At 41.7% G+C, this 23,463-nt stretch overlaps 2 protein-coding genes across 6 annotated transcripts in view; one reads left to right on the plus strand and one right to left on the minus strand.

Moving 5' to 3' along the window:
- LOC138965076 (uncharacterized) overlaps positions 1 to 8,085 on the minus strand; it is a 109,980-nt gene extending 101,895 nt beyond the window's left edge. For all 5 annotated transcript variants that reach the window (XM_070337196.1, XM_070337194.1, XM_070337195.1 and 2 more), the window contains exons 1-2: positions 7,958 to 8,085; positions 5,511 to 5,597 (exon numbers count right to left, since the gene is read on the minus strand). In XM_070337196.1, the coding sequence (XP_070193297.1) occupies positions 5,511 to 5,597 (87 nt within the window). In that variant the 5' untranslated portion in view covers positions 7,958 to 8,085. The remainder of the gene's footprint in view (positions 1 to 5,510; positions 5,598 to 7,957) is intronic.
- A 221-nt stretch (positions 8,086 to 8,306) lies between these two features.
- On the plus strand, positions 8,307 to 23,251 carry LOC138965100 (serine/threonine-protein phosphatase 4 regulatory subunit 2-B-like). The gene is made up of 7 exons (XM_070337228.1): positions 8,307 to 8,442; positions 8,528 to 8,609; positions 9,617 to 9,787; positions 14,677 to 14,770; positions 15,892 to 15,929; positions 17,210 to 17,967; positions 21,203 to 23,251. The coding sequence occupies exons 1-7, from the start codon at positions 8,340 to 8,342 to the stop codon at positions 21,958 to 21,960; spliced, it is 2,004 nt and encodes a 667-aa protein (XP_070193329.1). The 5' UTR covers positions 8,307 to 8,339; the 3' UTR covers positions 21,961 to 23,251.
- Positions 23,252 to 23,463: the final 212 nt, after the last annotated feature.

Consider the following 23,463-nt stretch of genomic DNA (forward strand, 5'->3'; position numbering starts at 1 on the left):
ATACAGACACAAAACAAACAACACACACACGCAAACACACATGAAAATGTTCACCCAAGGCTAGCCGTTAAAGGTAACTTCCTTCATGTATAAACGGTCATGTAAACCGCCACTGATCTGTGCTGTTTCTACTAAGGGGGAAGATCGTTCCTTTATCCGGCAGCGTACCAACAATCTACAGCTTGGCTGCTTCCGATGTGTGTGTGTGTGTGTGTGTGTGTGTGTGGGTGTGTGTGTGTGTGTGAGTGTGTGTGTGTGTGTGTGTGTGCGTGAGTGTGTGTGTGTGGTGTGTGTGTGTATGTGTGAGTGTGTGTATGTGTGAGTGTGTGTGTGCGGAGTGTGTGTGTGTGGTGTGTGTGTGTGTGTGTGTGTGTGTGTGCGGAGTGTGTGTGTGTGTGTGCGTGCGGTGTGTGTGTGTGTGTGTGTGTGCAAGAAGCAATCATTCAGGCTGTTGTTTTGGGGTAACTTCTGATATATATATGTATATATGTCCTAGTGGAAGGATGCTCTTAGTCTTAATCCATGTAAAAGTCTGGACAGATCAACGGCGATTTACAAGGAGGTTAACACGGGAAGAATGGTCCTTTAAAAACTACATCTCTGAGAAAAACTGCTGCAGCGGATTGTGTCAACACTCACACTTGTTTCCTCGCAAATCAGGCTGAATAACAGGAGGCCCGAGTGTCGAGACCTATTTAGTATGCTCCAGTGGACCCAGACTGGTCTACGGTGACGTACCTATCACACTGCTCCAGTGGACCCAGACTGGTCTACGGTGACGTACCTATCACACTGCTTCAGTGGACCCAGACTGGTCTACGGTGACATACCTATCACACTGCTTCAGTGGACCCAGACTGGTCTACGGTGACATACCTATCACACTGCTTCAGTGGACCCAGACTGGTCTACGGTGACATACCTATCACACTGCTTCAGTGGACCCAGACTGGTCTACGGTGACATACCTATCACACTCTCTTACTTGCATTAGTCTACACCTGCACTGTGCGAAGAAGAAGAAAATTCTTATTTGTCAACTGAACTGCTGACGTTGATGTTTTCACTAAAGACTAGAATTACGGACCTGAAAGAGGTTATTGTGCTGGAGACTTCAATAGAAGAGGCTCAGGTGTCACAACTGACGAACACAGCAAACTGACCGACTTTGTGAACTTATGTTCATCGTGTGCTACATATTTCTTGTAACGGTGACTTGTCTGTGGATTGTTTTAACTTGAGCGTACTGTATCTCAATCAATGCATCCAAAATAGGCTTATGAGGAAATAACATCCAATTCGTATGATTTTGATACTTTCCCGGTTATTGCTATTGTGCTTGTTGGTGTCTATGAATTTTGTGTATGTGTGTCTATCTGTTAAATTATCTGTCTTGCCAGTCTCATCCCCCCCCCCCCCCCCGGCCACCTTCTCCAGTTGCTCAAATAGAAAGTATCTGGTCAGAATGAAAGAAGTACGTATAAACACACACATCAGGATTGATGGTTACATAATTATTGGCTGTTGCGATGGCTTTGTTTCTAAATAATTGTCAGCCATCGGTATTTCATTACTTAAAACGTTGGGAACTTAACAGATTACATCCAGTGCGATGCACGCAAGTCTGACCTCCGGTCATCCCACTGTTTGCAGTCCTTCAGTTCAAACTCTTTCCCCACCTCACAAAAATCAAGTCACGTTCAAAATGAAAAAAAGAAGACGGTTTGGGAAAAAAAGGTGGGGGGGGGGGGGGGGGAGGTCTAAAAACTGTCAACACAAAGGTGTTACGGACCCTTTTCTTGTCAATGGTTTTGTGACTTACGCGGCCCCAGGCTCAAGAGTTAGGGCCCAGATGCTTGGGAGGGAGGTGACATAATCTTCTCCAAACTGCGGAAAGTCCCCCAAATACACGCAACATGCAACCTTTGACGGCAAAGGGCCGGGGCAAATTTGCACATAGCTGCTGCTTGCGGCCACAATACAGGCACATGAAGACAAATAACCAACTTATTATTAGAAAGTTCTCTTCTGTAACAAATCTGATTCAAGTTCTGAACTACAGAAAGTTCTTCTGTTCCATCTGATGTTCACTACACCTGGTAAAAAAAAATTTAAAAAAAAATTAAAATAAATTAAAATAAAATAAGAATCTTTACAAAAAAACAAAAAACAAAATAACATTAAAAAAAAATTAACAGTGAATCATTATACAAACAAGGATTTCCAGCATTTCAGATTTAACCACAAATAAAGAAAATATCACACCATCCCATGTCCGGCACATAACCAAGTAAACAGATGTTACTATTCTGAAAGAGGATGACTCTTGTAGTATTGCAACTTTAACAAGCAGAAAGTGCTTCCAACGAATTTAGCAAACAAAATCAGATATTTCTTTTTTTTCTTAACAGGAGGCTGACAGACAAATAGACAAGCAGAAAGACACACAACAAACAAAAATGTCCATATACTTTCTGTATCAAATTTACTGACAGACTGATAGCTACCCAGTGGTCACGCTGGGCAAAGATCCAAAACCTTGGTGCAAAACAGCTTTCTACTTCATGTGCCTGTGGTGTTGAGACATGAGGTTTCACCTGATGCAACATTCACATTCCCCCAAAAGGTGGTCCTTTGAGTTCAGAGACAGCAACAAATCTGAAGTGTTTGCACACACTGCATAATATTATCAGCTCTATGTGCTAACGATGTGGCTCACCTCTCATTTGCACAATTCAGTGGAACCCCCCTTTTAAGACCCCCCCACCCCCAATTTAAGACCCCCCCTTTTAAGACCCCCCAATTTAAGATCCCCAAATGTAAGACCTTTCTTTCTTAGAGTTCCTGTTCATAACCTTTGTAAAATTACCCCCATTTTAAAACTCGCTCCTTTCTCAGATTTTTGGAGGTCTTAAAAGGGGGGTTCCACTGTAAGTCTAAACGCTAGGTCTATATTTGTTGGCATGATTTAAAATTAGAAGTCGCAAAGTATTGATTCTGAGAAAATTCAAAACCAATTCTAATAAGGCAAGAAGCTGCAGACTTGAAGTAAACATCACAGTCCACTTTGCACAAGATCATTCATTTAATGCAATTTTCACACAAACTTGATGGAACAATAGTCCATAAACTGGTGCTTGTTAGTAATATTTCCTCCACACTTTCCATTGTAATCACAAATTCACCTTCATGTGTGTGAACATACACTTGCAACAGCAAAGTCCTTAGTAACTTGATATCATGTTATGTTGTCTGCTAAAACTGTACATGGCAAAATATTTAGCACACATACAATTAAATGTTCCGGTCATTTTTCTGTGGTCCTAACATTACAGCCGCACAGAAGACAAAAACTGATATAAAGGAAGCCTTTTCACACGCAAATGAAAGTTTGAAGGAAGAGTTCCTCAAACACTTCACACACTTACGCTTTGCAACCATTTTCGTATTTTCAGACTCAAGTACCTTCTGCTCAGATAAAACGTTTCTTCAGTTGCATATGACTATCCTAAGTTAAGGAGCAATGTCCTTTGGCATAATGACTTAGGTAGCAACTTGAACCTAAAAGATAATTTCATATTTTCTGCTTGGTAAACCTAGCTTCACAAATAACATGATAGCCAAAGCGTCAACATTTTTTGCTATATTTTCAGTCACTTGCCTCATGTGCCTATTAGCTTCATTCCGAGAAAAGATTGCAATTTTCACATACCTATAACAAATGCTAAAGAGCGAGTTGGCAATACACTTCATGTCTGATTTCATACACAAACACACATTCAACATCATGCACCTGACTAATCTGACATCAAATGTCACGTGCCTGTGGTTATCAGAGCTTCTTCAGATATTAGCAGAAGCTATGTTTTACACGTCTATGGAAGATGTCAAAGAGCAAGTTGACCTAACACTTTGCATGTTGACACCAGTTTTCCCTCATCCTGCACCTGATTTTTCTTTTTTAAATCAAAGTTAATGTGCCTGGGATTATCACATCTTTGCCAGAAAGCTTTGTTTCATATGCCTATGAAAGATGTTAATGATCAAGTTGGCAGGTGACTAAGCATGTTGACAATCCCAAAGTTTTCTGTCATCTTGTGCTTGATTTCATACACCCAACTTCATGTGCCTGTGGTTATCACAGTTTGGCCAGACAGGTATGCATTTCCCTTTGACTTTGTCAGATGGAGGAAGTAAGTTGTCCAGATAATTAGCATATTGACATAAGACAACTTTCCACATGATAGATACCACTCAATCAAGATCAGTGACATTTAAATTCTGCACTTTACTAAAGTTACAATCGGACCCCCTTATAAGGCCCCCCCAATTTAAGACTTCCTCCTTTTTAAGACCTTGATTTTTCAGATTTTATGTTCATGGGCTCTGTAAATGTACCTACATTTTAAGACTCCCTCCTTTTTGAGACCTGATTATTTTTCTAGGATCTTTGGAGGTCTTAAAACAGGGGTTCCACAGTATATTTTAACTACATGTGCCTCTGGTTATCCCTGCTGAAGTTACACAAGTTCACACCCCAATGCCATTACCATTTCTACATCTCCCACCTGATTTCATAAACCCAAACTCATGTGCCTGTGGTAACCACAGCTTGTTAGGAACTCATCAGAAGCTATGTTTCACTGGCCTATGACAGATGCTAAAGAGCAAATTGGTGAAACACTTAACATGTCAGAACACTTAACCTGTGGACACTCCCCAAGTTTTGCCTCATCCATCAGGTCTTCATGTTTACCTGCATGCCAAGTGCTGCTATTACACAGTCCAACAACTTCCTAGTACACTAGCTGACACTTTGTCCATCAGGTTGAAATTGAAAAGATCAGATGAGAAACATCAAAGAAGTGTGGTACATGTATATATCACATACAAATTGGTTGTTTAATGCTTGACTCAATTAGTGTGTAACAATCAGTCAATCCCTAATTTAGGTCGTTATAGGCCCCATAACTTCCACTACGAACCCCACAGGAAAAAGTCTGGTATGTTATACTGGTTCTTATAATACACCTACAAAGCTAAGGAAGAGAAACGGACAACCACTCAGTCCCACTGGTTTCGCACTGCAGTCCGGACTGACGATCTAACAGCGAACGACAAGAAGAAGTCCCACTGGTTTTGATTGCAGTTGACTTTTCCGTTTTTGTTTTGTTTTTTTCCCGTATCAAACTAAAGCTACTGTTATGTTATTATATCTTAGTTGAAGACTCCCTCCCTTTTCCTTTGAAGACCCTATTTTCTCAGATATTGTGTTCATAATCTCTGTACCCCCATTTTAAGACCTACTCCTGAATTTCTCCGATAATTGGAGGTCTTAAAATGGGGGTTCCACTGCACTGTTATTGCATCTTAGTTTGATGGAGTGCAGTGACCAAATGACCATTTCGGGTTGGGGTACATCCTGTAGGTAACCTGCACTGGTTTATAATTTGCAGCAAAATACCCATCGTGGTCACTGTTTTCCACATGACACAGTTTTGTTTGCTCACCTTGACGGCCATGCTGTGGATGTTGTTGTCAAAGTCTGCATCACTGCAGCTCATCAGCTGGGCTGGGGACAGACCCTTGCTGGACATCTGACCACACAAAAAGGAGACAAACATCAACACAAGTTATGGCCAACATGCATCACAAATGATTTGGCAATACAGTGGTACCTGCCATGAATGGACACCTTTGAAACCAGCTAAAAGTGCTCCAACATTGCAGGTGGATTTTTATGACATGCACATTTTGGTCATGATAAACCAACTACAGACTAGAGGGTGTCCTTTACTTACTGGGGGTCTCCTCATCGCAGGTACCAGTGTACTCAAAATAATAGCATTTTTCACTTGATGCATGTCAATAAGTAACCATTTATCAGGGACACAACTGCTGTGTTCAGTGAAGGATTAGGTCTACCGATGACAACATGTACTACCATATTTTTTAAACAGACCTTGATCGCAGATGAGCACTTGTAATACAAACCTACAGCCCAATATAAATCATCAAGCTGTCAACCGCAGTATGTTACCATGCTTGAGTTTCTTATGACCCTGAATCAATGCAGATTCACGTTCAACGCATGTGTCACACTTGTCGATCACTAAAAAACAGGGTCTTAAAAGGGAGGTTCCACTGTATACTTGATGTGCCCCAATGGATTTTGTTGTCTTAACCCATACCTGCAAGCCTGGACAGATCTTTCATTGTGTGTTTTTGGTTTTTGTACCTGATGGTTTATATGGGCAGGAAGGTATCTTTAACCAAGCTGTCCACTGCCAGTAAATATTTGCATACAAAGCATTACCTGCATTTACCAGAAGGGACAATTTACACCCCTTTAACCATTGCGTCACTGCTGCCTGCGAAGAATCAGCACTGACTGTCCAACAAAGCTTTAGGCTTTGAAATTGATACCTCATAATCTAAATCATGAAGTGGTTTCTTCCCTCTCTCTTGTTTTACTATTGTTGTTTTGTGTGGGGTTGTTTGTATGTTTTTGTGAATAGTTATCACACCGGTGTCACGAACTGAAAACTCTGCTGAACAATCCCTCTCAATGCGGTCAATACGCATACATGTGCCAATCTTGGACTTAAAAAATGCGACCCTTTGACCGAACGAACCATTGGTTAGGGTTAGGGTAAAGGTTTGGGTTAGGGTTTGGGTTAGGGTGTTCACGACCTGATTAATCTCCCCATGTTAGGGCATGGGCATTGACCGCATTGAGAAGGATTGTTCAGGCAGTTTTCAGTTTGTGACACCGGCATACCACCCAAAGATTGATTTCATACAGAATTTCTCACAAATGACCTTGTACACCTCTCTAGCTCTCTCTCCCTCTTGTAACCTATCCGCTGCTACATGGACTGAATGACTATGGCCAAAATCAACAAGGGAAAGGAACTGGAGACCTGATGAACTTTAAAATGTCAACAAAAGAGTAGTTACCTGAATGCCTTTGACCTGATGGTCTATTGACACAAACACTGCACAGTAAACATGCAGGCAGTAGTTTGCTACTTTTTGTATGTCATTGCTTACCTGTCTGGTGACTGCAAATGATGTGTTATGTTTCAACATACAATTTGTTGTTGAATGCACAGGCTTTGTTTAGTTTGAAAAGTTTACCTTTTCTATTGACAATGTTCTGCTTAATTCACTGTACACTTTGCTGCCTAACAATTTGAATCAAGTATCTGTTGCAGAATACAAATATCTGAAAAACAACACTTACACTACAGCTCATTTGTACTGAAGTGAATTTCAGTCAAACTTTTTGACAGTCCTCGATCTGTATCTTTTTTTGTAGAATAAATGGAAGGTTTCAGAAGTATGAGCTGAAGCAGTACACAACAAAAGTGGAGGGGGGGGGGGGGGGGGAGGATAGTGGCTTTCCAAGAGTCAGTAGTTGGTGTACAATTCTTAAAGCTAACAGAGTAATAGTACACGTTTTTTTGGTGGTTTTTTTTAACAAGCGTAACTTTATGATCCTGCACAACCGTGGTGTTGACACATCTATTTTTTCATGCAGTCTGGCTACCAGCTATATATGTCGACAGACACGGTATTGGCTGCTGTGACACATCCCATCCAGATTTAAATACAAAACATTTCTGGGACCTGTGGTCTGAGGTTGAGTCACTTCCAAAACGACTCAGACATCACATACTTCAAGCGCCTACGTATTTCATTTCGACCACAGCTAATGAAAACTTAAACAACCGTTGTCTCGTGACATAGGTGTTGTCGGTTAACACGTCGGAGAAGTTTACAAGCAAAGTCTAGGATGAGTGGGAACACCGAGGGACTGTCAAGTGACACCATACGGCATACCTGTCCTAATGCAGGTGACCGAGAAGTCGCGGCCCCCCACCTGCAAATTACACCGTTACCTAGTAACTGTATGCTGCTAAAAATCAGGAATGGACCGCAAAGAACCACTCACCTTTGCGACAATGTCTCCTCTGCACCCTAATCAAGGACAAGTGTCTTCTTCTCTCCCCTTTTTCACACTTCTCTGTCGAGGAATTCACTGTCTCCACCGTACTGCCGCGCCATATTTACAAACTCAATCTAATTTTAGGTTTGGAAGAGCCGTCAATGGCAGGGTCGAAATGATTGCTTGAGGGAAGCAAGTAATCGTAAAGCAGATTTCATTTGTCAAAATCTTAAAATGAAAGCCTTTTTAATATTTCAAACTATAACAAACAACATTCTCAAGTTTAAAAGCATAGAAATTTGATCAAATAACGATCAACATTGACAATAGTCAATACTGTTCAAAGATATAACCACAGTACACCCCCCCAAAGGACGGTCCATTTTACATGTCGTCACTTCCTGTACGCCATTTTTCGACCTTCATGGTGCGATTTGCTGGTCAAACTCCAACAATGGACAATCGGGAGGAGTTATTAGACGCCCTGAATGGTTGGTATACATTATTTTGCCGGACAACTTGTTTATTATTACCCATTGTCAACGAACAGTTCACTTTTGATGTATTTTGTTTCAGATTTTTCACGGAAACAACCAAAAGAAATTCCACCACTGTTGGAGCAGTTTTTGAAGCAAGTGGCGAAAACAGGAGAGACGCTGTGAGTTCGATAATTTCCTCCCATCGGCATGATTTGATGGGCGTAGTTTGCATTATTTTCTATTTGTATTGGGTTATTGTGACTGTTTCTATCAACTAGTTTCCAAATAAAGGTGAAACAATATTGTAACGTAACTTGATAAGCACATAGATCTATAGCTTTGGTTACATAAACAACACGAAAAGCACATGTTTTTCACTCGAGCTAGTAGAGGAATTACAAGTACTCGGCTATTTTGCATGGTAGCCTGTACTTCTGGATTTTTCTAATGGACACATTTCAGATTTACTCTCTGTAGTGGATTTGTGAACTTCCTATGCAAGGGCAATCACAATGGGAGAAAGATAGGTATCCATTCCCTTGCCCATCCCCTGTGTCCAAAACTGTCATATTCTAGTATCATAGTAGTCATACTCATAGTCTCATACCACTGCTGGTACTGGTAGCACAACACCCTACTAGCGTAATATTTGACTTTTTTCACTGACCAACCAGTTGTCATGAGAACGTATACATGTATACATGAATGTGTATCACTGTGTGTGAGCATTTAGTTGTCATCTGTGTCTGTCTTTCTCGGTGTCATACAGTCACCCTCAGAGTCAGACACTCACAAACTCACAGACAGACAGACAGGTAGAGGAAGATCTTTGGGAAGAGAGCTGTCTGAAGTTTAAATTAAGCAAACTGTTGGCAGAACATAAGCTATTAGAAATGATTTTTATTAAGGTTAACTAACTTAAGTGATTGATTGTTGGTGCTGTGAAGTTACAAAGAAATCAAAAAAAGTTGACTGAAGATAATGAACTTTGCTAGTCAAGTCAATTAGTCTGCCCTTCATTCATGCAGCACATGTATTTGTTTTGGCAACTCTATTAAATCACAGATCTGTCTTTTCTCATTAGCCACTGTACCAACCATATTCTGAGAATATAATTCATACTCACACTAGTCACAGCACATTTATTTATACTTACCAATACCAAGGGCATTTTTGTCGTGATCAGGTTTCCCTGGACGTTGCTGAAGCCGTTGTTTGTTGCCAAGCTGGAGGAAGTGATGGCAGAGTTTGGGCAAGAGTTTGCAAGGGAACAGCTGCCCCCTTGCCCGAACGTGGAGAATGCTCGCTTCGATGTGTACAAGTCACGTATTATGGAGGCGGTTCACAGGTTTAATGGGTAAGTGTGGATTTGCTTTGGTCGTGAGCTTCGTTCTAGTAGTTGATTTTCTTGATATGAGGTCAAGGATTTGTTAGCTTTCCTGTTCTACCTACCTGATTTTTTATCAGCAGGGGTGGGATTTCCGTCCCAAGAAGAATTTGGCAACTTCTTTTTTTATATATATATGTAACCTTTATTTGTTAAACTTAAAGGCACAGTAAGCCTCCCGTAAACCATCACAGATACTGTCAGGCTTTTACACACAGTACAAACACCCTTTCAAGTTTCATTTAAACACTCACCGCTTGAGAACATCCTAGGTGCCCTCCGTAAAGAGCGAGCAATTTTCAAAGAATTTATTTTTGCGTGGTTTATCTTACCCCTGAGCCATTGTGAACCCGTGTGATCCAGTTTCCCTTTTTCACAATGTAGTCGTCAGTAATTTGAATGCGACTCGATGTGAGCTTATCTGCAATAGCACGTTATTATGTACCTCTGACTATGCACGAAACAAACGGCTGTAGTTCACAAGCACTCTAGCGATGGCTTTTGACTGTTCAGATGAACTGGCGATAGGCATAAACCGTCGTCTGCTACGAGAACCACGACCTTGCGTGACCCTGCTTCCGGGCTTTTCTTTTTTCAAACTTTCAAAACTTCGAATTGTACTGATCTTGTCTTGATGAAAAAAGAATTCTTTTATGATTTAAGAATGTTCGTGTAACAAGCTGTCAATTTATTATTTAGATTTTTAAAGTTAGGTGTAGCGCCAAAACGCACCACGGTCCGATTGTCTGAGAGACAATCCGCAAAATTAATTCTTTAAAAATTGCTCGCTCTTTACGTTGGGCACCTAGGATGTTCCCGTTCGGTGAGTGTTTAAAATAAATGAAAGGGTGTTTGTACTGTGTGTAAAAGCCTGACAGTATCTGTGATGGTTTATGGGAGGCTTACTGTGCCTTTAATCTCTGGCAGCTGTTGTTTACACTGGGTTTGTGTGACGATGTGGTTGTGCCAGGTCAGTCACCTTTCACCATGTCCCAGACCGATTTAATTAATGTCATGTCATTTTGGGGAATGTGGCATCTTAGTTGCCATCTATTTGAAAACTCGTTCACCCACATCTTTATATATACAGACCTGTGCACATCTACGGTTTCTCCGTAATTTCTCCTATTTTTATGCAGAATACGGTGCTACGGATTTGTAATTAAAATTCCGAAATTCCAAGTTTTGTTTTTGTTTTTTTTCCTGTTTTAAGATGTTTTGACCAATTAGTTGGCCGTTGCGCTGAAAAGACGTTTTCCGATTTACCGGAAGCGCGCGTGTTCTCAGCATTGAGTCTTTGTTCTTAGACTTAGTTCGTCCAGCGTCTGCGTGGCAACTTGTGATTAAAGTGAAACATGAAAAAGAAAAAAAGAGTGCGAGATTCAGATAGTGAAGAGACCGCAACACGGTGGCCTAGTGGTAAGGCGTCCGCCCAGTGAGCGAGAGGTCGTGGGTTCGAACCCCTGCCGGGTCATACCTAAGACTTTAAAATTGGCAATCTAGTGGCTGCTCCGCCTGGCGTCTGGCATTATGGGTTTAGTGCTAGGACTGGTTGGTCCGGTGTCAGAATAATGTGACTGGGTGAGACATGAAGCCTGTGCTGCGACTTCTGTCTTGTGTGTGGCGCACGTTAAATGTCAAAGCAGCACCGCCCTGATATAACCCTTCGTGGTGGACTGGGCGTTAAAGGCTGACATAGTCCTATTTAATTAGTTTAATTACTTCCAGGGCTTTTCCCATCGTTGCAGGGATGTATAAATTAAGCTTCCTGCAAAGTTTTAGGTTTGAAGTCCTTACCAATTACGAGAAATAATTAATTCTTTATTGCATTGTTTAGCAACAGTTCTCCAGGACTTGGGCTATTTTTAGACCGTTGACGTCACTTTGTGACGTTTCGTAAACCAAAGATGGCGTTTGAGACTGTTCTGTTTACATTCGACACTATCAACACCACTTTGCAATACTGAAATAATTTTTTCTGTGTTCGAAAGCTACAGCCAATCGTTATTATATCCCCTTAGGTACAGTTTTATAACATTATTGGCACATGTAAACAATATGAATTAATTAATGAACGCTACGAGTATGGCAGCCTTTAAGCAAACAAACAAAAGATAGTGAAGAGGAGACACCAGCTCTGTCACCAAAGAAGAAGAAAACGGCACAACAGTGCTGGAAGTCCAGTTATTCTCAAGACAACCTGGAGATCGTAAAATCCAGTTTGTGTGCTTTGTGAGCAGAATTATGTCTTGAACTGTCGTTACAGCTTACTACTGAAACATTTTAAAAACTACTGAAATTTGGTTTGTTTACTACTGATGAGCGTTTTGAGTGTGCACAGGTCTGTATTTACCCTTCTTGCAGGTATTCAGAGACCTTCAGTGGTGTGGGGTAGAGAAAACTTGCATTCCTGATCTATGAACCAGTGGTATTTAGCTTCTGATATATTGAGACCTTAAGAAAGTTAGCAAGTGAGACAAACTTAATTGAAACATATTTCTCTTTTAATTCAAGCTATGATTCAACAGCCCCCCGCGGGTTAGGGGGAGTCCCATATTGGTTGGGACGAGAAAGAATTTACCCGATGCTCCCCAGCATGTCGTAAGAGGCGACTAACAGATTCTGTTTCTCCTTTTACCCTTGTTAAGTGTTTCTTGTATAGAATATAGTCAATGTTTGTAAAGATTTTAGTCAAGCAGTATGTAAGAAATGTTAAGTCCTTTGTACTGGAAACTTGCATTCTCCCAGTAAGGTAATATATTGTACTACGTTGCAAGCCCCTGGAGCAAATTTTTGATTAGTGCTTTTGTGAACAAGAAACAATTGACAAGTGGCTCTATCCCATCACCCCCCTTCCCTCCGTCGCGATATAACCTTGAACGGTTGAAAACGACGTTAAACACCAAATAAAGAAATGATTCAACAATCTTTTTAGAATATAACTCCTGAAATGATGAATTGAAAAGCAGCATCTGTGTATAGCATTAGCAAGGGATATAACTCCGGGTGTTTCTGTTTTTGTCTAAACCTTCTTTTTTAACCTGAGCAGTTTAGCCCTTTTGAAGGTGTTCAGTTGAAACAAACTGACTTGAAACTTGTTTCTCATTTGGTTCAAGCTATGGTTCAACAATTATTTGAGAATATACCACCTGCAATGATAAAATCATAAGATACAAGTAAAAATGTGTAATACAAGGGAGGTGACTGATATTTCCTGTGTTTGCCAAACTTTTTGTTAGCATGGCAATTTTCCTTTAATGCGGTAAACATTTTTTAAATCAAAGACAAAACTAGGTGATGAAATACCTTCAAGTTTCACAAGATTTTTTTTATTTTGTGCAGCAAGGAGAGGCTTCTAAAACCCTTCTTGAAATTTGTTTACCACTTGTTTTTGAAGACCCCTAGTGATGCAACCAAACACCTTTAAGTATAAAGGTTTTTGATTTTGTGCATTCACACACACCCCCCCCCCCCCCCCCCCCCTGTGTGCTGTTTTCAGGAGAGGCTCAAATAGCTCCTCTTGAATTGCTAAAATTCATTTTCAGCTGGTTAGTTACAAATACCTTCAAGCTTACAAGATTTTTTTATTTTGTGCAGCTCAATTTTAAGTTTTTGTTTAAGTGAGGAGAGGCTTCTAAAACCCTTCTTGAAATTTGTTTACCACTTGTTTTTGTAGACCCCCTAGCTTCTTCTTCTGCGTTCGTGGGCTGAAACTCCCACGTACACTCGTGTTTTTGCACGAGTGGAATTTTACGTGTATGACCGTTTTTACCCCGCCATTTAGGCAGCCATGCGCCGCTTTCGGAGGAAGCATGCTGGGTATTTCCGTGTTTCTATAACCCACCGAACTCTTACATGGATTACAGGATCTTTTCCGTGCGCACTTGGCCTTGTGCTTGCGTGTACACACGAAGGGGGATAAGCCACTAGCAGGTGTGCACATAAGTTGACCTGGGAGATCGGAAAAATCTCCACACTTGACCCACCAGGCGGCCGTGGCCGGGATTCGAACCCTCGACCTTCCGATTAAGAGGCCGACGTCTTGCCACCCTGCCACAGCGCCTGTCGACCCCCTAGCAAGAGTGATACAACCAAACATCTATAGAGGTTTTTGATTTTGACAAACACCTTCAAGTATAGAGGTTTTTGATTTTGTGCATGCCCCCCCTCCCCCCCCCCCCCCCCCCCCCAAAAAAAAGTTTAAAAAATGTGTGTGTGCTGTTTTTAGTTTTAAGGTCAGGAGAGGCTCAAATAGCACCTTGAATTGCTCAAATTCATTTTCAGCTGGTTAGTTACAAGTACACCTTCAAGTTTACAAGATTTTTTAATTTTGTGCAGCTCTTATTTTAAGTTTTTGTTTAAGCGAGGAGAAGCTTCTAAAACCCTTCTTGAAATTTGTTTACCACTTGTTTTTGTAGACCCCCTAGCAAGAGTGATACAACCAAACATCTTCAAGAGGATTTTGATCTTGTGCATTCATCCCCCCCCTCTCCATTTTTTGATTTTTGTTTGTTTGCTGTTTTCAGTTTTAAAGCTGGGAGAGGCTCAAATAGCCCCTCTTGAATTGCTAAAATTCATTTTCAGCTGGTCAGTTACAAATACCTTCAAGTTTACAAGATTTATATATTATGCATCTCTAAAAAGCTTGTTTGTTCTAAGATTTAGTCAGGAGAGGCCACCTAAACCCTCCCTATAGTGCTAAAATTCATTTTCGGCTGGGGGGGCACTGCCCGCCTAGACCCCGCCGGAGCCTTAGCGGCCCCTGGACCCCAGCCTTTCAAAATGTTCAGTCCTGGCAACATTTTGGGCTCCCACCCATGATGATACCAATGTTAACTTTAATCATGCCTTTGCTTCAGGGCCCCCTTCACCATCCAGCGACTGTGTGAGCTGCTGACAGACCCCAGGCGACACTATAAGCGTTGTGACAAGTTCATGAGAGGCCTCGAAAAGGTATGTTTTTTGATGTTCACAATCCTTAGAATGAGAATTTGGGTCAAAGTGCTGTCATTATATTGATTATAAGATTTGTTTAAAGGCAGAGTAAGCCTCCCGTAAACCATCACAGATACGGTCAGGCTTTTACACACAGTACAAACACCATTTCATTTAAACACTCACCAATTGAGAACATCCTAGGTGCCCTCCGTAAAGAGCGAACAATTTTCAAAGAATTTATTTTTGCGTGGTTTATCTTACCCCTGAGCCATCGTGAACCCGTGTGATCCAGTTTTCCCTTTTGACAATGCAGTCGTCATAGTTAGTCATTTGAATGCGACTCGACGTGAGCTTATCTACAATAGCACGTTTTTTGTATGCACGAAACAACGGCTGTGGTTCACAAGAACTCTAGCGATGGCTTTTGACTGTTGAGAGGAACGGCGATTTGCACTGATAAACCGGCCGTCGTCTGCTACGACCCTTGCGTGACCCTGCTTCCGGGCTTTTCTTTTTTTAAACTTTCACAACTTCGAATTGTTCTGATCTTGTCTTGATGAAAAACGAATTCTTTTATGATTAAAGAATGTTTGTGTAACAAGCTGTCAATTTATTATTTAGATTTTAAAAGTTAGGTCTAGCGCAAAAACGAGGCGCCGTTGTTGTTAACGGAACAAGTCTACGAAAATAAATTCTTTGAAAATGTCTCACGCTCGACAGAAAGCAGCCAGGATGTTCCCGTTCGGTGAGCGTTCAAATGGAAGTATGCTTGTACTGTATTTAGACGCTCGGGGAGCTCTGTGATGGTTTACGGGAGGCTTACTGTGCCTTTAACTTTACTTTAAAGTGTCACTGTCAGTGAATTCTTGTAATCGAGAGCTGTGTCACACTGAAACTAAAGGGAATGGTGATACTGATTAGAGAAAAAATAATAAGTTTACACAATGAAGGGTGTTACATGTGAGCTGGTCATCAGCTTTGATAAACTTTATCAACCCAGATGGAACAATGTGTGGATTGTATATATGCGGACTGGATTTTTAGTTCTGTTAAAACTATTCAGTTTGTTAGTGGTTGTATCAGATAGGTCACTCAGAGCTTTTATTAACTTTAAAATGGTGACTTTCTCTGTGCAGAATATACTGGTTGTGAGCACTGTTGATCCATTTGGAAGGTAATGTCTGTTTATATGTATTATTTATTCAACTTCTCTCAGTATTTCATTTTTCCTTGTCTGCAGAATTATGTGCAAGCTTGAATTTTTCCAACTTTTTTAGGTTAAGATGTTAAAGGCTAATGTGGATTAACCCTTAGGCTGGTTGTCGCGACATATGTCGCGCTACTTTACGTATACTGTCACCTGGTTGTCACGACATAATTATGTCGCGCTACTGGCTCAGTCTGTTTGGTCGGTTCCAATTACCTCCCATGGATGCGAAACCCTATATGACCGTTTTTCTTTATTTTTCTCTCTGTTAATTCACCAGTGGCTAGGCCAAAAAAAAAAAATGCTTTGGTTACGGTTTCATGGCCAAAAAAAATAGGGTAGGTAGGTCGATTAAACTTTTTTTTTTTTTTTTGGTTGGTCCCTCTTGAAATGATAAAAATAGTTTTCGAGACTATTTCGAGAGTCATGCCAAAGTCCAGTTCGAAAGAGTCTTCGGGCTCGGCACTTATTTTCGTCGACCCAACACATTTTATCCCGAACAGTTTGCCGTCCAAAGTTGGATGAAAATCATGAAAAATGTCCACCAAGGTTGCACTCTTCGAGTACCGACTTATCAGTCGTGTTTGTTCGATATGAACGCACTTTCCGAATACGATTGCAAATGCAGACGACATCTTTTTACGTTCGCGCAACGAACGAACGCACGAGACTGACTTCCCTTGGATATGGGAGTTGTACAAAGCGGAGTGGTGTCCCTTGTCGGGCTTGTTGTTGTCTGCTCGCCGGCGATCGATGTTTTCTCTGTGCCGTGGTGTTGTCGTTTTCGGTGGGTTTTTGTGTGTGTGTGTGTTTTTTTTGTGTGTGTATGTATGTGTTTGGTTCATTTTATTTTTAGCTTTAGGACCCAAAAAAAAGTTTAGGGTCGGCCCAAAAAGTTAGGGTCGGTCGGGAAACCGTAACCAAAGCTTTTTTTTTTTTTGGCCCTATGTAACATGGGTTACAGAATTGCACCAGTGTAAGGGTTAACATAAGCACAAAAGGAATCGGTGACTGACTGGGTGAACACATCTCTTTTTCACCAAAGGTGTTGTTGAAGTCTCTGTAGACAACTCGGATTACAGTTCAAGTTGTCCGATTTCTTTTTGATTTTTCCTTTTAATACAGTATTTCTCTCAATCTTCATGGCTCAATCCACAGTTTGAACACAGGAGAATTGAAAGAAATTGTTTTGCATGAAAGTGGCCATTCTTTGAACACATGATAATGTAGAGTCATGTGTTGTGCAGGAAAGTGGTGTCGGAGAGCAAGAACTTGATGAACGGCATGGACAGCAGCAACAGCGTGGAGGACGCTCCCCCCTCAGATGACACCACCACCAGCTCGGCCACACCCCCTGTGCCATCGTGGACCTCCTCCAGCCCCAACACCGTTTGGCCCACCAACGCTGACGCCATCATCACCTCAACCTCCCCCCTGCTGGAAGCCTCTGACCTCCCTGACCCCAAAGACGCAGTTGCCGCCAGTATCACCTCCACTCCTACCTCCGAGGAATCATCTGCATCATCATCTGCACAGGTCAACGGTCACCACAGTGTCTCGAGCAGCGTGGAGGTCCGAACAGAGAGTGATTCTGGCGCCGTGGCCAGTGCAGACTCTGCTGTTAAATCAGAGCCAACCACATCTTCAGTGGTCACTCCAGTGACCAGCGTGGCCGAAACGGTTGACAGTTCTGAGCAGCAGGTGGCAGCAGAGGAAATGGTGGGGGTAGAGGAGGAAGGGGAGACAGCAGCAACTACATCAACAGCAATAACGCAGGAGGCAGCACCGGAGATGGTGGAGGAGACGGTTGTAGACACACCGCCGGTGGCAGCAGAGGTGTCCAAGGAAGACGCAGAGGTGACGGAGAGCAGCGGAGAGGCCACTTCTGCCGGGAGCGGAGAGCCCACTTCTGCCGGGAGCGGAGAGCCCACTTCTGCCGGGAGCGGAGAGCCCACTTCTGTCGGGAGCGGAGAGCCAACTTCTGCCGGCAGCGTAGATGGGAATTGTAAGTGATCTGCTTTTCTTTATCAGCTGTATTGTAAATGTATACAATAGTGACTATGCTGTGAGCTTTACATCTGTCAGTAAAGTACAATTTCTGTCATTCATGAGTCAATTGATTTGACAAAAGTATACCTCCTATCCCAAACCTCATCACAGGTAGAGGTAGTTAGGTAGAGTCTATAACAACCACGCAAGGGACTGACCAAAAGTGTTCCTCATGGACCGATAGTCATTGTGGAAAGGTGAATATTTGCACGTCCATGATACTGGGTAACAGTTAAGGGACATGAGCACATTGAAAAAAAGTGTCAATAATCAAACTTACACAGGCTTGTCCACATGGCAGGTTTCACGGTTTTCATCACACCACCTCACATTTTCACAACAGTAGCAAACATTTAATACAAAAAAAAATGTATTTATTTGCAAGTTTAATCATTAATGAATGCAAAAAAATCCCTATCAGGGATAGCGGACACCTGTCAGCTGACATATAAGCACCGATATGACCCCCCCACCCCCCCCCCCCCCCCCCCCTAAATTTGACCAAATTATAAACAGTTTCTGAAGACACACAGCCATTGGCAAAAGCAATTATGGTCTACATACACTTTAAGTTGTTTAACAGTATTGCTATTGAGCTTAATAAATGAAATCTGATCAATATTTACATTATAAAAAGGCTTAAAACGATAGCGCTGAACCAAACTTGACTGTCAAGGCAAAATTCCAACGATAGCGCAATTTCGCCACCTCCAGCATTTTTCTTACCCTACGATCAAATTTGAGAAGAGAGTGGAACCATCACGAGCGTAAGTTCAAACCCAGTACAATCCTTCATGCTATCTATCAAAGCGAATGCAAATTAACAACCTTTTCAGCTCAAAACAAGCGCTAAACTGCCTAAAATGAGTGCATCGCGATCGTTGGAAAACGCTATCGTTGGTGACAGACACACTTTCATTCAGTTTTTAAAGAGAACAAAGCAAACTTAGCAGCAAAATGCCTCATCAGTCGAACGAGTTCAAAATGGCGCGTGCGTAGGAATACGTGTCAAGGTCATAACTGTGAAAACGAGACAATAACCTCAACTAAAAAAAAAATTGCTATCAGGTTTTTTTTCACCCGACACCCCCCGGATAACGATAGCAATATTCGTTTTCAGTTCCAAAACAAGAATTTGACATTTCCATTGCCGTAATTCTGTTCTGTATGTTTATTTACACACAAAAACATATCGATATGTTTGTGGAAGAAAATAGTGCGTATGCAAAAACTAGGAGGTAAATTGGTTTCCCGTCGTGGCGTATTTCTCCCGACCGACGCTTTCGAGCAGGAGCGGTGATTTTCGACGTCACGATAAAGTCATACAAAATTGTTTTTTTACAAATGTTTATATGATTATGACTCGAATTTCATTCCTTTCAAACAATTATCAGGTCTTGATTTTAAAACCTGTGTGGGTTGATACTTTTTGTGTCTCATGATTACGTGATGGTAAAAATCGGGAAATCACGTCTGTCGCAAATTGAACGATAGCAATGTTATTTTAGATCGTAACAAAGCACAAACAACACAAAATGCGCTGACATTGTCTTTTCTATGTCTTTATTCCACCACAAGCAAAAATATACCAAGCATGTTACACAATGCAATCTAAAACAGAAATGATAAGCATACAAACTTTCGATCCAGTGACCAAAGCAATACTGTGAAACCTGCCACATTCCAGGGGTGGGACTTTACATACATACATAGCATCTTGACCTTGCTTCAAGGTCAAGGTCGCAGGGGCCATAAATGTTGCCTAAAAAACAGCTATTTTTCACATTTTTCACATTTTCTCTGAAGTTTTTGAGATTGAATACCTCACCTATATATGATATATAGGGCAAAGTAAGCCCCATCTGTTGATACCAGTTTGGTTTACCTTGCTTCAAGGTCAAGGTCACAGGAGCTCTTCAAAGTTGGATTGTATACATAATTTGAAGTGACCTTGACCCTGAACTATGGAAGATAACTGTTTCAAACTTAAAAATTATGTGGGGCACATGTTATGCTTTCATCATGAGACACATACGACTCGCATGCTTGACCTTGACCTTTACATGACCTTGACCTTCAGGGTCAAGGTCAAATAACTAAACCTAGCAATGACATACACTAAGAACTGCTTTACACATTTTTCCTACCAAAATACATGTGACCTTGACCCAAGGTCAAGGTCATCCAAGGTCATGCAACACAAAGCTGTTAATTCAAGACATAGGAAGTACAATGGTGCTTATTGGCTCTTTCTACCATGAGATATGGTCACTTTTAGTGGTTCACTACCTTATTTTGGTCACATTTCATAAGGGTCAAAGTGACCTTGACCTTGATCATATGTGACCAAATGTGTCTCATGATGAAAGCATAACATGTGCCCCACATAATTTTTAAGTTTGAAACAGTTATCTTCCATAGTTCAGGGTCAAGGTCACTTCAAAATATGTATACAATCCAACTTTGAAGAGCTCCTGTGACCTTGACCTTGAAGCAAGGTAAACCAAACTGGTATCAAAAGATGGGGCTTACTTTGCCCTATATATCATATATAGGTGAGGTATTCAATCTCAAAAACTTCAGAGAAAATGGGAAAAATGTGAAAAATAGCTGTTTTTTAGACAACATTTATGGCCCCTGCGACCTTGACCTTGAAGCAAGGTCAAGATACTATGTATGTTTATTTGGGCCTTGTCATCATACACCATCTTGCCAAATTTGGTACTGATAGACTGAATAGTGTCCAAGAAATATCCAACGTTAAAGTTTACCGGCCGGACGGACGACTCGGGTGAGTACATAGACTCACTTTTGCTTCGCATGTGAGTCAAAAATTCACACACAGCTTTTTTTGCAAACACGTTTTATTTCATCAGAAAAAGTTGTCAATGTCATACACCACATGAAACCATCAACTGAGTCCAAGGCTTTGTGAGAGCAAGTTTATAGACCAGCAAAGTTAGTCACTAACTGATTTTGTAACTGTTACCCAGAATCGTGGGCGTGCACATATATAGGAAAAAAGCATGTTGGGGTGATCACAATGGTCAGGTGGTTGTTATCAAGGAGTGGTTGACCGGGCAGATCAACAGTACATGTACCACCATGTATTCCAATTGATTAAACAAATAATTTGACTATTCTGGATATATCCTTGTCTTTACTAAAAGTATGTCCTCTATTTTTTTCAGCCGACATCACAGACGAGAAAGAACCAGCAGCAGCCTCAACCCCAGCAGAGCCTCAAAGTCCTGACAAAGGCAGTGCTGACATGGCGACGCCTGACACGTCTTCTGCTGTGCAGACCCCCATTGTCAGTGATGCTGACGACAGCAAGCAGGACACAGACAGCACAGAGGCTGAGGCAGTCGGCAAGAGTGGGAAGGAGGGTGGGAGTGAGGGGGAGGGGGAGGTGGGGGGTAACAACAGTGTGGAGGGAGAAAGTGCGAGTGCCAGTGCGGAAGATGCCACAACCAGTAGTGCAGGGAAAACAGACCCAGTGTCTTCAGCGTCTGCAGGTGAAAGTGTGTCGGATTCTTCCTCCTCGCATCCTGAAGCTGCAGAATCAGAATCTGTGCCCGAATCTTCGGAAGCTTCCTCACCATCAAAAATCTCTACAGCAGATACCACCACCACCGACACCCAGTCATCATCATCAGTAGCTGACACTACCACCACCGCCACTACAGCAGCCACCACCCCTACCTCCACTCCAGTCACAGAGGCAACTTCCAAAGATGACCAACCTGAAGCAAGCACAACAGCAGAAGCCCAGCCCGCAGAAGCCATGGAGACAGACAGTGCTGACTCCAGCAGCAATGCTCCGCAGGCGGCAGAGAGTTCAGAGCCTTCTTCTGCAGCCAGCGACAGTGACGCAAAAGACACACCGCAGGGAGAATCAGACGTCTCAGAATCTACAGCAACAGCAGAACCTATGGAGCATGACTGACCAACGCCACGGTGTAGACAGGCGTCTCTCCATTGCCATACTCTGATGCCAGAGACTGGGGATGAAATGGCTATACTTTGTGCCAGCCCGAGCTCTTACAGGAAGACTGAAAGCAAAGACTGGATAAGTATGGTGCAGTTAAAGCGCAGACTGCTCTGGTCACAGTGACTGCTTTGCGTTACCGATTACAGGAATAGCATGATCTTGCCGACTCCAGACACTTTCACCTTGTTCACAACTTTTGTACGGCTTACAGCAAAACTTGAGACGTGCGGTGCAGCGAAAGCACGGACAGCTGAGGTGACATTGATGATTGACTGCTTTTAACTCAACATTTGTCTGCTGTGTATGGATGCTACAAAGACTTATTCTACCACAGGTCAAGTGCAGTGGAACTCCCATGTAAAGCTACCATAAAATGTGAAAAAGTCTGGTCTTCTAAGACCACCACAAATCTTTAAAGGGGAGGGGGTCATAGTGAGTGATCTGTAATGATTGTAACGTCTAAAATTGAGGGTTTTAAAACTATATAAGGGGATTCTATCACGATGCTGAGCTGTGACTTTGTGATGCTGTCATGGGTGAGACTCTCAATTTGTCGTTGCAAGCCCCTGGAGCAATTTTTTTATTAGTGCTTTTGTGAACAAGAAACAAATAACAAGTGGCTCTATCCCATCTCCCCCCCTTTCCCAGTCGGGATATAACCTTGGTGGTTGAAAACGACGTTAAACACCAAATAAAGAAAGAACTCTCAATTTGTACATTCATATTTCAAGTCATATTTTTAAATTGTTTGAAAGTTGAGAGAATTGATTTTATTGCATCCGGAGCAAATGAAGACTGCAGTCAAGCGTGAATGTGAGTGTGCGGATGTTTAGAAAATTGTCCCCAAAAAATGACAAGTGCTGGGGCTTTCAGTAAACGAGACATACACCTCAATTTGTCAAAAGTGAAACTGTTCCTCTAAAGCATCAGTTTTGTCCATCTGTATTTAATGTACGACCATGTGTGCGAGTGAGCAGGTAATTGTACATGTATTACAATTTACATTACATCAGCGTGATTGGTGCAGGGGCATTAGATCTGACTAGTGAATCCGTGTACTTTGTTTATGGAACAGTTCTTTTTGTGGTAAATAACTAAAAGTATAAATTATATTTAACTGATTGTATTTTTGACTGTTTTGCAACATGTGGAACATGCAAGTGTTAGCAGTTGTGCAAGAGTCGCCAATGGGCAGTGTTGTGTAATGTTCATTCAAGATCATTGATGAATAAAAGAACTAAATTTTCTTCTGGCATTTTATTTGTTTGCAAAATTTCATGAGACTGAGAATAATATATCAGGTTTTTTTTATCACCAGTGATTGCAAGGTTCATTTCTGTGGGGTATTTCTAATCAAGGCTGAAGCTTGAGCATCATGAATATTGTAAAATGGATTTACAAATGCCAGTGGTAGATTTTGCTGGAGGTTACCCCCCTTTGCAGATAAGTTTGATACTT

This window comes from Littorina saxatilis, linkage group LG4, assembly GCF_037325665.1.
Source record: "Littorina saxatilis isolate snail1 linkage group LG4, US_GU_Lsax_2.0, whole genome shotgun sequence".
Classification (NCBI taxonomy): Eukaryota; Metazoa; Mollusca; class Gastropoda; order Littorinimorpha; family Littorinidae; genus Littorina; species Littorina saxatilis.

What these genes read in the sequence shown, in the direction of transcription:
- LOC138965100 (XM_070337228.1), top strand. Translation starts at nt 8,340, where the DNA reads ATGTCGTCACTTCCTGTACGCCATTTTTCGACCTTCATGGTGCGATTT. An exon ending in GTTATTAGACGCCCTGAATG is followed by an intron (nt 8,443 to 8,527) that starts GTTGGTATACAT and finishes ATTTTGTTTCAG; the next exon opens with ATTTTTCACGGAAACAACCA. An exon ending in GCGGTTCACAGGTTTAATGG is followed by an intron (nt 9,788 to 14,676) that starts GTAAGTGTGGAT and finishes CCTTTGCTTCAG; the next exon opens with GGCCCCCTTCACCATCCAGC.